The sequence below is a fragment of the Trachypithecus francoisi genome, unplaced genomic scaffold, assembly GCF_009764315.1.
Source record: "Trachypithecus francoisi isolate TF-2019V2 unplaced genomic scaffold, Tfra_2.0 Lachesis_group3, whole genome shotgun sequence".
Lineage (NCBI taxonomy): Eukaryota > Metazoa > Chordata > Mammalia > Primates > Cercopithecidae > Trachypithecus > Trachypithecus francoisi.
This window is the reverse complement of record NW_022681468.1, coordinates 162,425,768-162,442,606: the sequence shown is the minus strand read 5'-3', so window position 1 is coordinate 162,442,606 and position 16,839 is coordinate 162,425,768. Positions and strand designations below refer to the sequence as shown.

Sequence of the window (16,839 nt, the reverse complement as noted above, 5' to 3'; positions counted from 1 at the left end):
GACACTTTTGTGAGTTTTATAAAACCAAGGATTATCATGATAGCCACCGTCTTCCTCAACATAAAGTGAAGCAGTCATAGTAAACAGAAGGCAGAGGAAATTGCCCACTTTGTTTAAAATTTTATTTGCCACCCAAAATAAATGATCAGTGACAGTACTCCATCCACTCGCCCATCCTCCCTCCCAGCAGCCTTCTTCGGCCTCCCCCTCCTTTTTCCCTTCTTCTACCCTCCTCTCCTCTCCCTCCTTCCTCCCCTTCCCCTCCCGTAGTTGCTAAACCTGGTGCAGCACAGTGCATTGTGTGCTCTTCTCAAAAACAGAACTCAGCAGAGTCCTGAGGGGATCAGAGATCCGGGCAGTGGGTTCTGCAGCAGCCCTTAAAGCCAAGATCCAGTTTCAGACAGACACGAGGAATAGGTTTTGAGATCTGTTACACAGCCGAGTGACCAGAGGCAATAAGAACGTATTATACATTTCAAAATGACTGAGAGAGTAAATTTTAACTGTCTCACCATAAAAACGTGATAGGTGAGTAAAGTGACAGATTTGTTAATTCGCGTGATTTAATCATGCCGCGTTGTATGTGGCAACATATCAGAACGTCACATTGCAGCCCGTAAATGTATACAATGCTGATTTATCCGTTAGTAATAATAATAATAAATTTAAAAGATAATAATAAAGTTGGAAGCTCAGGCTCCCTGGGGCAGGATCCCAACTAAGATTACAGAAAGATTCTCACAATTGCCAAATGCTACCGTAAAACCAGAGGGTTTCCTTGCCTCAAGACACAGGGGGCTTCCTGATGATGGACGAAACCACGTGGGTCTCAGCAGCGTGTTTTAGAGAAGTGTCTGGATCAGCTATTGACAGCCACCCAGGCAAGGAGTGTCATCAGCCAGTTATCTTACGATCTGACCTCTCCGAATCTCACTCATAAAGGGGTTCAGATGGACTCTGAACCCCAAGCTCTGCTCACGGACCAGAACCAGCTGTGGAAGTCTTGGGTGTACCCCCTCTGACGGCTTGGCCTGATGTCCTGGAGCTGGCCGGCTGTGCACGCCTAGGAGGGGACATTACCTGCTCCTGGGCCTCATCTTCCCTGAGGGCATGGAAGGCATCCCTGGGGCCACTGCCAATCAGAACACCAACACACCAGCCGTGGCCCCCACAGCCGCCGAGGGAAGGAGGGAGCCCTGAAGGATGGCTCCATGGAGCTCCGGACGTGCGGGACCGCTGCTGGGGGAGGGTGGGACGGGCGGGTCCATTTTCCTGGAGGCTGAAGCCCAGCCCCTCACTTCATGCTGGACAGAGTCATGCGTCCGGGTTTTGTGTGTCATCGCCTACGGTGCACTGGGCTGATGTCACCCAGGAGCTAGTGAGACATCCGCAGGGCGTCTGCTCCTGGAATTAGGATCTCCCTGAGTTGGAACCCTGGCATTGGCAAGTACTCAGCCTCGTGACGGTGGGCAGGTGACTTCCCCTTTCCTATCCCCCATCTTCCTCAGCTCTCACAGAGGGCCTGTTAAGAGGTGTGCGGTACAGGGCCTGGTCCACGCGGCTGGTCAGCTCCACAGGCATCTCCTTCTCCCGCCTCTTGACAGGCCCCTGCAGCTTTGACTCAACACCGTGCCTGTGCTTGACGTTCTGATGAAACGCTTGTTCTGATGAGTAAAGCTCATGAATGGTCCTCTTTTTGCTCATCCACGGTGGCAAAACCCAGAAGACTGGTTCAGAGCCATGGGTTAGCAAGAAGCCGCAGTGCAGCCGCCTCTGCAGGGAATTCGCCCCGCGTTCACGGCGTCATGGGGAATTTGCTCAGCAGGGGCCTCTACAGGCTTTTGAGCGACATCACGGTCAAGATCCCCTTGGATGGAGTTTCAAAGCTGAGTCCACACGCTGGCTGTAGGGGTCCAAGCTGTGCAGTCTAGGAGAGTGAGCCCCCTGTGCCACAGCATTTCATCTGGACAGGGGCAGGTGGTGCCCACCGTCTATATGGGCAAGGAGCTCAGCACCAAGTGTGCACCGTCATTCCAGCATGACTGGAAGGCCTGCCACCCTCTGTCCCACCTCCCTCCCCCAGCCACCTGCCACCCTACCCCAGGTACACCTGGGCTCTGCCTGAACAAACCAGCTGGACATCAACCCGTTCCCCTTCCCCTAAGTCATGCGACCTTAGAAAGCTCCTTACGTTCTCTGAGATGAAAGTCTTCTCATTTGTGAAACAGTTGAGAATATCAGTCTCCCCAGGTTGCAGCTAACTGCAGATGTTCTCTGTCCCTTGCTATTAGAGATCAAGGGTGGTGAATCCTCTGGGGCTGCCCTGCCGGAAGCCTCGTGGCACCTAAAACACCCTGAATGGGTTCTGTCCGCCCAGCCTTCCCCCACGATGCCTCACCCTGCGCCCTCTCCCCACAGCGCAGCGTCTGGCCAGGTACCAGGAGGCTGACTCGGAGGAGGAGGAGGTGGTGCCCAGAGGGGGCTCGGTGTCCCAGCGCAGCAGCATCGGGAGCCACCAGAGTGTCCGGGTGGTGCACAGAACCCAGAGTACCAAGTCCCACCGGCGCACGGGCAGCCGGGCCGAGGCCAAGAGGGCCAGCATGCTGTCCAAGCACACGGCCTTCAGCAGCCCCATGGTGAGTGTCCGGGGCCTCCTGCTAGGGCGCTGCCACGTCTCTTCCCCATTTTCACCATCCCCCGCTCGTGGAAGGTGTCTGTATTTAATCCTACAAATACACTGTCACTGGGCAGCTTGGCTCTACTCAGCAAAAGCTTTTCTGGCCAACACTTTCTCTCCACCGTTGTCTTTTCCAAGACACTGACAGGGCCCCTTTGCCACGGCTTCTAAGGCTGGGGGATTGCTGGCAACTCACCCAGAAAGGGTGACAAAGAGGAAGCCGTGCTGTCGAATGAAGCAAATAAAACCTCAGGACAAGATGACAACCGCTAAAAAGCAAAGCCAGCCCCTCCCGAGCGAGTTTTAATTAGACGAGCCAAATCCATAAAATACTTTCTGCCTGGCCTTGTCAGCCGCCCAGACATTAATGGGCCACCCTCATCAGGCAGGGAGAGGCGCAGAAGTGAGCAATAACCTCGGAAAGAGGCTTTCACTTTCGCCCTGTTTTACCAGCACAGCAAAGGGGAAGAATCCCCGTGCTCACTCTGTGGTGGCCTCATTCCCTCATGTGCTTCTAAACCCACGGAGAAGCTGCCATCTCAATAGGGGAGATCTAGAGTTTTGGACGCTGTCCCCTCAGAGTGGGGGCTCTCACGCTTGGCAGGAGGGAGGCTGCATTGGAACAAGGTTTCCTGACAGCCTTTTTCAATACGAGTCAAGAGTATTTAAAGTATTCAAACTTTCTCGTCTAGCAATTTCGCAATTCAGCCAAGGATTGCTACTTATGGAAGTTTATCAATGTGTAATTTACATCAGCAAAACCGAAAGAAATTTAAGTATCCAGTGATAAAGAGATGGTCAAATAAATGATGCCATGTCCATTTAAATGTGTTTTTAAATGATTTTTAAAAGCCTGAAAAACTTCAGACAATTAATAATGTTTTGGAGAAAATGGAAACTACCAATATGTACATAAACTATTTTGATTATGAAAAATTTAAATGTAGAATGAAAAGACTAGAGGGTAATGCTGAAGCATGTTTTCCACAAAGTAGATAGAAATTATGTATATTTTGTGCAATTAAAATCGTAAGTAATTTACAATTATAAAACGACACATAAGTATATTAGAGATGAAGTTCTGTTTACAGCTTATGATAAAACCAAAGCACCTTAAATAGTCATGCCCCAAGACCCTCAGCAGACTACTGGGTGGGACTCACTGCCAGCCTCCCTTTCTCCCCAGGAGAAGGACATCACGCCTGACCCGAAGCTGCTGGAGAAGGTGAGTGAGTGTGACAAGAGCCTAGCTGTGGCGAGGCACCAGGAGCATCCGCTGGCCCACCTCTCGCCCGAGCTGTCTGACGTCTTTGATTTCTTTATCGCACTCACCATCTGCAACACAGTCGTCGTCACATGCCCGGATCAGCCACGAACAAAGGCAAGTTCTGGAGGGTCCCTGAGCTTGACCTTGACCTTGACCTTCTGCGCTGCAGGCCATGGTTGTCAGTCCTCCTGAGGGCAAGCACCCGGCCCTTTCCTGCTGCAAGTGCTCTTAGCACATCGTGACCTAAGGCGGATGCAGCGGACACTTCATACTGAGCAAAACAGCGCTGTGGTTCTGCAGCCTCGGTCCCAGGCTGCGGTGGGCAGGAGCTGGTTGGGGCCAAGTGGGAGGGGACAGCCCACCAGAGATGCCTTCTGAGCCTGGGAGGGGAGGGACACAGGGCAGCCAGCTAGACCAACCTCAGGTAGGCAGGTGGGTATGTGGAGGCCCTGCCTGCCTGGGTCCTTCCTTCGCTGCCTGGCCTGGGGCAGGGCCGGAGGGAGGTTGCCCAGGACAACCTCCCTGAGCCTCAGGGTCCCAGATCCATACAGGAGAGAAGACAAGACAGGCCGGGGCCCAGCTTCTGGGATAAGGAACCTGCACATGGACCCTGACTCTACCAGCCATGCAGGCGGAGACGCATCAGCCTCTTCTCTGTGCCGGGGGTGCCTGCCTGGGCCATGGGGCCATGGGGAGGATTTATGAGGGCATCAAAGATTGTTCTCCAATGAGAAGCAGTCGAGAATTGATGAGAGGCTACTTAGGATACTAGAAATATAGCAATGCTCAAATTGGCTTTGGTTCAGTCTGACATTAAGGTTTTCTCCCGAGAGAAGAAAGGTTGTATGTGTGAAGGCTCCTCTATCACCCAGTGCACCCCAGAAAGCGTTGCAGTGGGCTAGGCAGTGTGGGGGGCACGGAAGCGATATGCATATGGAACCAGGCAGCTTTGAATGTTTGAATGGGGTGGGTGTGTGTCATAGACCTCCCAGCTCCCGACTCTCCCAGGATCCCTTCCCAGCCTCCTGGGTCAGCCATTCCAGCAGGTTCCTCAGCAGGTGATGTGGGGTGAACAAAGTGGCCTGTATTCTCTCTGCTGCGGCAGCGTGTCCGGCAGTACCTGGACCCAGTGACTCCAATGGACAGGCCTGCCACTCAGAGACCAGTAGGCTTGAGGCCTATGCCAGCAGCCCTGGGCTGGAGCTAATTCCCGAAGCCGCAGTTCATCTCCTGGCTGCCTCAGCATCTCCCATCTGGCCTCTGGGCTCTGCCCTCAGTTAAAAACCCTTCTGGTGTGTACCCCTGCAGAAGTGCCCCTTCTCGGGTTAGACCCTGCCTGACACATGTTAAATGAAGGGTGAGAGACCACAGCATCATTGAGGCTTATGCTGAAGGTTACACGACTTGAGTTCCACCTGGGGAACAGCCTGTCGATCACCCACACTCAGGCTGCAGGTGAACATGTGTCTGGGTGTGTGTGTGTTCCACACACTGGTTGGTGAGCGCCACCTTCGAGGACATTTGGAGCTAGCAGGGATTGCCGTGTGGGTGCCTGTGTCTCCCAGCTGGCTATGTAGCGTATTTACAGTCATGGCAAGACCAGAGGAAAAGCACCTGTATCAAAATCTGGCTCTATGCGCCTCGCGTTACCAAACACCTGACTTTTCTGGAGGCTGTTACTGTAATTCAGAACCTAGGATGCAGTGGTAAAATTGCGGTTTTAAGAATTGCTAATTCAATATTTTGGTTGTTTTGACATTTGCTCTTTCAATAAAGAGCAAGAAAAAAACATGGCTCTGTTGCTCTATCATTGAGCTTTTTGAAACTTTAACAGTTTGTATGTGTGTGTGTGTGTATGTGTGTGTGTGTGTGTAACTCATTTTGTTTCTTACTGTGGTGGTTAAAATATTGTTTCAATGTTTGGGATCCTCAATTTGTCAGTGTATTTAATGTGCTTAGAAAGATTATTTGGGGACTGGAAATGTGATTTGTATATTAAATTTTTATAGACATAATTCAAAGGAAGTATAAGCTGATGGTTTGTTAAGTGGCTTTTTAATTGAAAAAAATGCCCAGTTTTGTGCCAGGCAATGGTGAGCCTGCTCCTCTGAGCTGTTTTTTGCAAAGCAAGGGGACACCGTAGTACAGGGACAGCCCCAAATGAAGCCAGCAGATGCCACCAACTGCAACTCCCCTGCATACATCAAGACCTCACTGGTGGGCCCTCAGCAATCGTGTTCTGAAAGAATGTTGCATAACCTTTGCTTAAGAGAAGTGGAAGAGGCCAACGGAGGATCTCAAGGCAGGAATGCTGTCTCTGCCTGCAATTTCAATGCATGCCTGACATCTGGGAAATGGGAAATGTGTGTTCTGAGGCCCCGTGGGGAAGTCAACGCCATCGTTCCTCCAAGTGCCTGGAGCATCCGTGGGAATCAGGGTGGGGCCTCTGGGGGACATAGCAGTTCCCTCACCTGCCTTCTGACCATTTCTCTTGCAGGTGAGGGCGAGGTTTGAGCTGAAGTCCTCCGTGAAGACGATAGAAGGCTTCCTGCGGAGGTTCACACCCAGCTGCCTGACCTCAGGCTGCAGCAGCATCGGGAGCCTGGCCGCCCGCAAGTCCAGCCACAAGTCGGGCTCCGGCTTCCTGTCCACCCCGTCCAGCGACGGCATGCTCCTCAGGCTGGAGAGGCTGGGCCAGCCCACTTCGGCCATCACCAGCAACGGCTACAGCAGCCAGGCGGATGCCTGGGCCTCGGAGCTCGCCCAGGAGCAGGAGCCAGAGCGTGAGCTGCGGTATGAGGCCGAGAGCCCGGATGAGGCGGCGCTGGTGTATGCGGCCAGAGCCTACAACTGCGTGCTCGTGGAGCGGCTGCACGACCAAGTGTCCGTGGAGCTGCCCCACCTGGGCAGGCTCACCTTCGAGCTCCTGCACACACTGGGTTTCGACTCCATCCGCAAGAGGATGTCAGTGGTGATCCGGCACCCACTTACCGATGAGATCAACGTCTACACCAAGGGAGCCGACTCAGTGGTCATGGATCTCCTGCAGCCCTGCTCTTCAGGTACCCCCACCCATGCCCAGCGGCACCCTGGCTCCGGGGAGGAAGTCCTGATAAATATCCCCACCCAATTCCTTCTCTTGAGTAAAGTGATTTTCGTTAATCCTTTTCCAAAAACAGTGCCCATCAGAGAATTGCATGGTTTCTTCAGATCACTGTTTGCCTGTTTGAAGGGTTTGGACTAGAAAATATTCAGGGGGCTTCCGTGCCTGGACACCCCCACCTCCAAGAACTGGGGGGACAGAGGATACTTGGAGAGTGTCAGGTTTTAAATTTGAACAATGAAGGGTGAGAATCTAGATAGTAGCTCTGGAAAGTTCTTCCTGCCCTGTGGACCTGGTGCAGCTCGTAGATCCAGGCCACGGTTTGTGGGGCTGCCTGGGGCCACGGTGGGGGCCCAGGAAGTGAGGGATGCCAGCCTCACCCACTGCCCTCTGTTCTGGCACTTTCACCTCCGGGGAACTGAACTGGGTGGAGGTGAGGATGCTGCCACAGCCTAGGGGCCCCACTGAGGCTGTACTGCCTGCCACAGGCTTCCTGTTTTCCGCACTCTGGAAGCAGCTCTGGGCAGCAGCTGCTGGGAAACTCTATAAGCCAGATGCTGCCTTCTGGAGCTCCGAGTTGGAGCTAGGGAGTACTTCACCTGCCACTGGCATTTCTTGCCAGCATCTCAGTGCCCCAGGACAGGACCCCTGGCACAGAAGCCCAGGACCATTCATGATGGAGAATTGGATGGGAGGAAGAGCTTCATACAGGAAATCCATGTCCCCCTCACAGAGCTGTGACCTCCAAAAGGCAGCTGAGCTGAATCTGCAGATGTGTCTCTGAGAGGAGTTTGGATGACCTTCCATGATGGCGGCCATTGCGGGGCGAGATCTCGCCTTTCTCCTGCTGCAGGGCCTCTGCCCTGGAGTCAGCAAAGAATCCAATTCATGGACAGATTTTGAGTTCTAGGAAGCTGCTTCTTCTGAAAATCGAGTCTTGTTTACATCCACACAAGAGAAAAACATAAATAGGGCAGTTATCTGAGGGATTTCATTCGACAGCAAAAAAATCTCTGTCTTATTCCACAACCTTGGGTTCCCGACAACTTAAGGGGTCCTGGGCTTCAGACGTCACAGCATGATGGGTGATGTCTAAGGGGAAGGCATGGAGTGGCCCTGGCATGAGGGGACTGCCTGGCGCGGGCAGGTGAGGCCTGACCCATCCTGTAGAGCAGGCAGCCCTGTAAGCTGTGCGAGGAAGGCCACAGCAGTTGCCAGGCTTGTCCTTTGCTGGCAACATGTTTTTTTACATGAGTAGAAAACCTCAAAAGCAGAACACAGACAAAAAGAACTGCTGTCATTACGTCTCACTAATACCATCAGCCGTCATTTCATACAAGAAGGATGATATTTCACACTCTCCACCCCGTCCCCCAAAAAATCACCAAGGATATCCCAGAAAACTGGATGCCTTTCGATTGAATACATTTAGCATCACGACCTGCTCACTCTTCTACCCCTGCTTTTTGGTACCTTACCAGGGTGGATAGAGCTTATCAGGAGGCAGGGCTCCCCTCCCTGTTCACTGACAGGCACTGAGGCCATGGCAGAAGGAGCAGTGGCGGCCTGGCCTCCACGGGCCCTGAGTGAGCCAGGGATTTCCTCGTTCATCTGCAAGTTGGGAAGGCCCTTGATGCCGGTTACAAGACCATCCACGGTGCTCTCCTCTGACTCAGAATCGACCTCACCGTCGGGGTGGGGGAGCCCCTACCCAGGCCAGGGAGCCTCTCAGGACCGGCATCGTCAGCGTGGCTTTGCTGTGGCTCTCAGGAAGGGAGCTTCCCATAACCAGGTAACTGCAGATAAGAAAAAGAACCTGAAATCCATGGCATCATGGAAGGGCCAGGTGATGACATTGTCACAGCTCTCTCCTTATCAAAACCATGACATTGATGGGGAAAATGAATCAAGGGCTTGCGTTGATCTCTGCCTTCCTCTGGGAATTTTCAAGCAGCGCATGAAGTCAGGTTCGGATAGGGAAGATCTACGTGTCAACATTGGGCAGGTTAAGGTTCAGGAAGTTCAGAGACCCCAGCGGTTTCCCAAGAGAATGACTACAGGATGGCCCTGGAGTCCCCTCGAAGTTACCCACCTGTGACCGCCCACCTTATGCACAGATCGTTTGCCTTTTACTTGGGGAGTGGTGGAGGGATGTGGACAGGTGCAGACTCACTACAGAGGGCTCACTGTGTCTGGCAATCGCTCTGCCTGTGCAGATCAACTTACCACCTATGTAGATCAATTTATCACCTGTGTGTGGGTGGCAAACTGAGGAGGGCACAAAGCTGTCCCACTCCGGACTTAATCTGATGCCCTCTTTAGAGGGCTCAAAACATTTTCACCAGAAGAAGTCCGAGTTGGCTGAGCAGGTAGTGGGCGTGACTGTGTTATATCAGGAGGATGGGGCCATGGCTTACCTGCCCTGGCAGGTGTGCTGTCAGGCAACAAGCAGAGACTCCACCGCAACCCAGTCTCACAGATCTCTGTTCAAATCCCAGGTCTACACTTACTGGGATGACCCTGGACGAGTCACTCACTCTTTCTGTGCCTCCGTTTCCCATCTACAAAGGAAATCACAGTGCCTACCTCTCACAGGAAGTCCCCACACGGGCCCCCAGCTGAGTGCCCTCTGTCACGTAGATGTCCAGCATCCACTCGGCACCTTCCCAAGTCTCTGGCTCCTTCTCGTTAAGATTCACTTGCTTGTGGTTTGGTGGCATTGCTACTTTGTGTGGTCTTTAAGGCGTAAACCTCAAGCCAGTCTGCCTTCTCCCAGAGCAAGGACAGAGGGTTGGCCTTAGCCCACTGCCTAGTATGGGCCTCACACGTTGCTGCCATGCAGTAATCAGTACGTATTTTTTTATGATGAGTACATGCATGTACAAGCAGGGACTGCACCTTAGTTTACCATTTTAATCAGGTAACTCCTTGTTGGGGAACTATCGCTTGTCAAGCTTAGAAGAAATGGAAATATCACTTGGAGCAACGTTCAAACACATGGTAAAATCATGAAGAGAGGCTACCCTCATCCCTCTGCGGGCCTCTGCGGGGCTGCAAGCACTGCTCACCAGCTGTCTCCCGGTGGGCATATCAGGTACAGCCCACTGCCAGGCGCAGCTGTCTCGGCCCTGCTGTGTCTGAGGTCGGTGGGCACTGGAGTCATCTTTGCAGACTGTGCCTGGAGCTGTGGGCTTAGCCCCCTCCTTCCACCCCCACCCAGATGCGGCCTCAGGGGGCTGCAGCACAGAGCTGTCAGCTGTCCCCACCCAGCAGGAGGTGCTAGGCAGCACTGGTCACGCTCCTGCAGGTCACTCCTCACCCACGGAGCTGAGTTCCAGGCACAGAATTCCTCCTGTCACCCTAGGGAGACAAGACACACAGGACCTGGGTGGCTGTGGAACATCAGAAAGAAGGGGCCAATATTGCATGACCATCGCCAAAAATGCAGTGTGAACATTGCCATGCCTCCAGCTTGAAATCAGCCACCCCCAGCGTCACTCCAGCAAGTGGAGAAGAGCGGGTCTGACTGAATGCCTCTGGGGATCCACACTCTCGTTCCCCAGTACGTTCTCCTTCGGAGGTTCCCCCAGCTCCTCAGTGATGGTCTCCTTGGAGCTTGAGTTCTTCCCATCCTCTCCTACCCTCCATCAGAGTGTAGACAGATCCCAGCCTCCACAAGGGCCCCACCCTCCGAAGTCCAGCCTCGGTTTTCTGCAGTGACTGCCCAGTGGTAGGTGCGGCAAGACATGTAAGGGAAAAGTGAACCAAGAACAAAGGGCAGGTCTTGCCAGAAGGGGCACAGGTGTGTGTCCATGTCTGCAGGAGGGGACGACGGGCTCAGCCGCTTCTGCCTGGCACGGCCAGGTGCTCCCTGTCACTAGGCCCTGTGCAGATGGCCCTGCACAGAAACACCCCAGTGTCTACCTGAGAAGCAGACGCCTGTGGGGCCATCTCCTCGTCTGGGGCACCCAGGGTCCCGAGTGGCCCATCCTCCCTCTGTGGGCTCAGTTCATTTCGTTTTTGGAAAGTGTGGTTAATCTCAGTGTCACATCCGGTACCACCACATGTCCCAGTGCACACCACATGTGCCACCTCTGCCCGAAACAATGGGACAGCTTTATCATGAGTATTTCATTTCCAAAGCCCCTCAGATAGGCATGGCTTTGCTCGAAGAACAATCTGATTCTGGGAAAAGGTTATCTGCATCTTCTAAGAGTGTTACCATGATACCAGGAATACAAAGATGAGCTTGAGCATCATCCTTTCAGGAAATGTAAATACCTAAACATAGGATCCTACGGCAACTTTTTTTCTTCCCCATTATCAACTCCATAAAGAGCCTTTTCAGGCTTTTTTTTTCAATTGTCCCCTCATGGCCTTTTAATAACATGGATATGCTGTGTATCTGTTTATGTTCTGTGTACTTAGATTTTATATAGAAAGGGGTAAGATTCTTCCACCTCCAAGAACCAATAATCACTCCCTTGAAGGCTCTATCACCGCCATGGAGAATGCAGCATGGCCAGGCATGTCAAAGGGTCTCTTACCAGGTCTGCTTTGTCAGGTGGTAGACTTCGATGAGTAGACAAGCCTTCCTGAGCCAGGGGCCTCATAACTGGTCAGTAGTGTTGCCAGATTTCACAAACAATGTATATATACACATAGAATGTCCAGTTAAACTTGAATTTCACATAAATCATTTTTTAAGTAAATGTATGTCTTATGCCATATTTAGACATCATTTGTTATATCTGGCAGTGCTACTTGTAAGGATCCTACGGTTCTGAGGATAGAAAGTGCACTTCCCATTAAGTAAGACTTTTCACTAACAGGAAGAACGTGAGCCTCCATTTAATCGGCTGGGCAAAAGGATGCCAAATGACTTTTGATGAAGTTTTTATTTTCATGAGCTTATTTCAACAAAGGTTGTTAGAAACAGGCAAACATCAGCCAGGCGCAGTGGCTTACACCTGTATCCCAGCACTTTGGGAGGCCGAAGTGTGCGGATGGCTTGAGCCCAGGAGTTCATGACCAGTCTGGGCAACGTGGCAAAACCCTGTCTCTATGAAAAAATAAACAGCCAAACATTTGCATATTGATGAGATTCTTTTTAAACGTAACAGCTCATTTTTGCTTTGAATTCTGTATGAAAACTTGTGCTGTATTCGCAAGTAACGAACAGACATGGGCTACATCTCAGAGTGTCTGAAGATCGTTCCGCAGGTGCCAGGTCTTACCCATGTTTCTGCTTATTCTCCAACCTAGTTGACGCCAGAGGGAGGCATCAAAAAAAGATCCGGAGCAAAACTCAGAATTACCTCAACCTGTATGCGGCGGAAGGCCTGCGCACCTTGTGCATCGCCAAGAGGGTGAGTGGGGGCGGCCCCGCGAGGCTGCCTGTGCGGGTGGGCGCCCCGCCGTGAGCAGCGCCTGGGGCAGCACTCAGCAATGCGTCTCCCGCAGGTTCTGAGTCAAGAAGAGTATGCCTGCTGGTTGCAAAGCCACCTAGAAGCAGAATCTTCCCTGGAAAACAGCGAGGAGCTCCTCTTCCAGTCTGCCATTCGCCTGGAGACGAACCTGCACTTGTTAGGTAATTCGAGCCGCATGCCCAAGAGCAGTGTGGAGTTTGCAGGGGCAGCCCTGGAGGGGAGAGAGCTCTTGTCAGCAGCTGCTCCACAGGCTGGCCTTGGTGAGGGAGCTGCCTGGCCGGACGCTGGTGCAGCCGAGGCAGGAGGGTGCTCGCCTGAATCTTCTCCCAGTGTGGTTTCTGTGAGGCGCAGCTGCTGCCCGCCAGGCACCCCAAGACAGCAGCTGCCATGCTCCCCCTTAACCTGCTTTCCCACCAAAAACAGAGACAAGGAGTGAGGTTCCTGACAATTGGGGGTTGAAAGGATTTTTCCCTCGGGAAACAGGGAAACTTTTGGAACCCAGAGAGTGCTGCATTTTGCATCTTGGGAATGTTTCACAGATTCGAGGTGGATGAAAATAACATGGGCTCATTTTTTTCTGAAATATGTCCACATTTCCTACTGTGTTCATCTTGGTGCTTAGTAAATACTAACTAGTATCAGTGATAAATGAATTTTTTTTATGTTATTGCTTACTTTAATACTTAAAATATTTATTTTCCTATTTATTAAAGCATTCATTAAACTAGCTGAGTCACTGTATACGTGCTGTGTGTGTCCTCGAGGAGCTGGTGTTGAGGGTGCTGCGCCCCCACCTCCATCCCGGGTGCTGTGGGTCAGGTGGTACCTCTCGAACACAAAGCCCTGAGGACTTCATCTTCACTTAACACAAAAAGGCGGTGTTCACTTGCCCTCTTTTTCTGGGCAGAGGAGTTGGGATAGCTATATATTTATATCTACATTTCTAGCATAATACATAGTTAAGGTTTGCATTTAATAGCGTAATGTCCACTAGGCATAACATATATCTGCACACATTTTATATATTGTTTGCCCACAGTATCTTATAGAAGGCCGCACATTACTCGGAAAGCCCTGGGATCCAGGAGCCCAATGGCACCATGAGGGGCAGCCCTGGATGTGAATTAAATGGAACACCTGAGAAATGGCTGTGCCTGTGTTAGGCCCCGAAGTTTTGGCTTACTAAAACAGGGCTGCCGTCGTCTGGACTGACTGGGCTTCCCCGGAAGACAGTACTGTGCAGGCCTGTGGGGTAGGAGCCATCTGCTGGTTCTCCCAGACGCGCCCGCCCAGCCTCACTGACCAGCCTGGTTTTTAACCCTTCACTGTGGGGCATCTTCCCCAGGGAGCAGCTTTTCCCCCGGACAGCACTAACTTCTCTAGTGGAGGGAAATTGGCCCTCCGGTGCCTTTTCACAGTGTGTGCTGGTTCCACCCTCTGAAGTCATGCAGACAGAATCTCCTCCCTTTTCCGCACGATGAAACCTTGACTATGTGGGGACATAGCTGTGAGTCCCAGCCTGCCCTTTCTCCATCTTCCCTGCTCTCAGAGCCCAGGAGTCCTGACTCACTTGTCCAGCCCTGCTCTGCCCCTGCAAGCTGGTTGTGCAAGTTGGTCGGGCAGGCTGGTCGTACAGGCTGGTTGGGCAGCCTGTGGCTCAGTCCTTTTTGCATCCAAGTTCTGCTCTGTGGGGCTGGTAATCCCAGTGTCTCGGGCTCCCATGAGGGTGAAAGGATGGGAGGCACTGAGCGTGGCGCAGGCACAGGGCCTGGCTCTGAGCGGTTGTGCGGTGATGAGTCTCCTGTTGGTGCTTCCACACCATTTGCACCCAGCTGGCCTCTCCTCTGCTGGCTTTCTCTGGTGATGGTGCATCTGTCACCTCTCTTGGCCCGGATGCTGTAGCTCTGTTAACATATCCTAACTTGTTAACAGCCCCTGCTGCACCGAGGCTCATAGTGAACTTGAGATCCAGTCATCTTCTTAGGTCTTCTTCACAGGGATTTCTTGCTTGGATTCTGTAATTTTTACTTGGGCAACGGTGTGAAGATCTAAAATCAGAGTTTTCTGATCCCCTGTTCCACTTCCTTTGATTGGAGCAGGGATCCTGGCCATCAGCGTTTCTCCAAACCCTGATTCCACCACGTCCCGCTGTCATCCTCAGGTGACACTTCCCTCCAAGTGCACATGAGGATGGCTCTGAGATGTGTTGGTGATAGAACTCCTGGGTTGCCCACATGGGTGCCAGCCGTGCACTGGAGACTGCTCACGCCTGCTGGCAGAGCCCATGGATAAATTTTGAAGCATTTTGCAGTAGCCCACATAAATGTTCAGGAATCTCACGTTGCCTTTTGATGCTATGTTAGTAGACTGAAGTCAGCCAAGGTGGGAGTATTTACACCACAGAAATGAGCAAATGCAGTCAGTCGGCCTCCCTCCCACAGGCCGGTTGTTAACCACTTACCATCTCCTGCTACCTGGTATGTTTATGTTTCAAATGACGAGGCCTGAGCTGGAGAGTACGAGAGCCACCCACCACCTTAGTGTTCACACAGCTCAGACGCGGGCACTGTGTTCTGGCTCCTCGGCTTCGTTGAGAAAAGTGAAGCCCAGCGACTTATATTTTTACTATTCCAAAGCCAAATACTCCTTTCTAAATCTTTCCATGAAGGTGCTTTCTTTTTTTTTTTTTTTTTTTTTGCTTTGAGACAGAGTCTCGCTCTGCCACCTGGGCTGGAGTGCAGTGGTGCAATCACAGGACACTGTGACCTCAAATTTCTGGGCTCTAGTGATCCTCTCACCTCGGGCTCCTGAGTATCTGGGACCACAGGCGTGGGCCACCAGGCTCAGATGAATTTTTGATTTTTTTGGTAGAGATGGGGTCTCACTCAGGCTTGTCTCAAACTCCTGGTTCAATGTGATCCTCCTGCCTAGCCTGCCTAAGTGCTGGGATTACAGGTGTGCACCCCTGCACCGGGCCCAGGTGCTTATCTTAAGTAGCATCAGAGAACCAGACATAACTATCTTTGGCAGAAAGGATCTCCATACTCTGCACGCTCTTGCAATTTTCTTTTCCTTAATGCTCTGGGCAGGAACCTAAATTCAAAGGACGCTGTCTCGCTCATTTTCCCTGGCGTCCTTGCTAGTTTCTCTAAATGTCTGAAACTTCCTTGTTGGTGAAATCCTCCCCTCCCATTCAAAGCTGTGTGGCACCAAGCTCAGTGACGCTGGGCTCTGCACACTACCAACTCCTGTGTTACGATACTCAGAAATGCCAGGCCCTCCCGAGGGTCAGGTCGTAAAGACAGTGGCATTTACTCAGAGTCACATAAATCATATCACGAACAAGTACCTTGGAAAGCTGAAGAAAGCCACTGTGTCCCGAATCATCTTGAAAGGCTGCTGCCTGCAGCACTCTTCCCTCTGCTGTGTTTCATGCCGAGGTGGGGGTCCCTCCCATAACTCCATTGTTCAGCTCGATGCTAGTCTGCACCTGACTCAGGCTCACACCTGATAAAGGTGAGGGTTGTGGGGTGACCCAGTGGGAGGCCCATGAGTTTGACCAATTAGCTCCTGAACTAAGGAAGTTCTGTTTTCATGGTGTCAGCTTTTCCCTGTGAAACAACAGACACCCTCCGTATGGGAGTTTCCGGCAAAGCCTTCCCTGCTTTCTTTCTTGGCAGACATTTAACTGAGGGACTCGAGCTGGGCGGCTGGGATACGAAGGTGGGACGTACAAGATCCTTGCGGCCGGAAGTTGCCATTTAGAGAAGAGCGGGCAACTGCCTGGGTTATGTTTCAAGCACTGTAGTGGAAGCGTTATCCTGGCCAGTTGTCAGTAATCCATCAAGGTTAGCCGTTATTAGGCTAAGTATGAATGAATTACTGTGAACACACAGAGGAAGGCAGGACCATCCCTCTGCCCTCCCCAGACATGAAGGAACCTGTCACAGTGCAAGTGACCCTCAGGATGAGCCAGTTCCGCCTTCCCCTCCCCATGCCTGCCATCCCGTCATTCTAGAAGAAGAGGTAAGGGTGGCTTAGTTCATTTGTGCTGCTGTCACACAATACCACAGACTGGGGGCTGAAGCCACAGACATTTACTTCTCACAGTTTTGGAGGCTGAAAGTCCAAGATCAAGGCCCTGACAGCTTGCAATGTCTGGTGAGGGATCTCCTCCTGGTTTGCAGGCAGCTGCCTCCTTGTAGTGTCCTCACACGATGGGGAGATTGAGAAATCACCTCTCCAATGCCTATTTATTGATCGATTGATTGAGACAGAGTCTTGCTCTGTGTCCCAGGCTGGAGTGCAGTGGCGTGATCTCAGCTCACTGCAACCTCCACCTCCTGGGTTCAAGCAATTCTGC

At 52.0% G+C, this 16,839-nt stretch overlaps 1 protein-coding gene across 3 annotated transcripts in view; it reads left to right on the top strand.

Moving 5' to 3' along the window:
• Positions 1-16,839, top strand: part of ATP10A (ATPase phospholipid transporting 10A (putative)) — a 181,956-nt gene that overhangs the window by 141,961 nt on the left and 23,156 nt on the right. For all 3 annotated transcript variants that reach the window (XM_033190794.1, XM_033190795.1, XM_033190796.1), the window contains exons 8-12: positions 2,419-2,636; positions 3,864-4,058; positions 6,442-7,006; positions 12,313-12,416; positions 12,511-12,637. In XM_033190794.1, the coding sequence (XP_033046685.1) occupies positions 2,419-2,636; positions 3,864-4,058; positions 6,442-7,006; positions 12,313-12,416; positions 12,511-12,637 (1,209 nt within the window). The remainder of the gene's footprint in view (positions 1-2,418; positions 2,637-3,863; positions 4,059-6,441; positions 7,007-12,312; positions 12,417-12,510; positions 12,638-16,839) is intronic.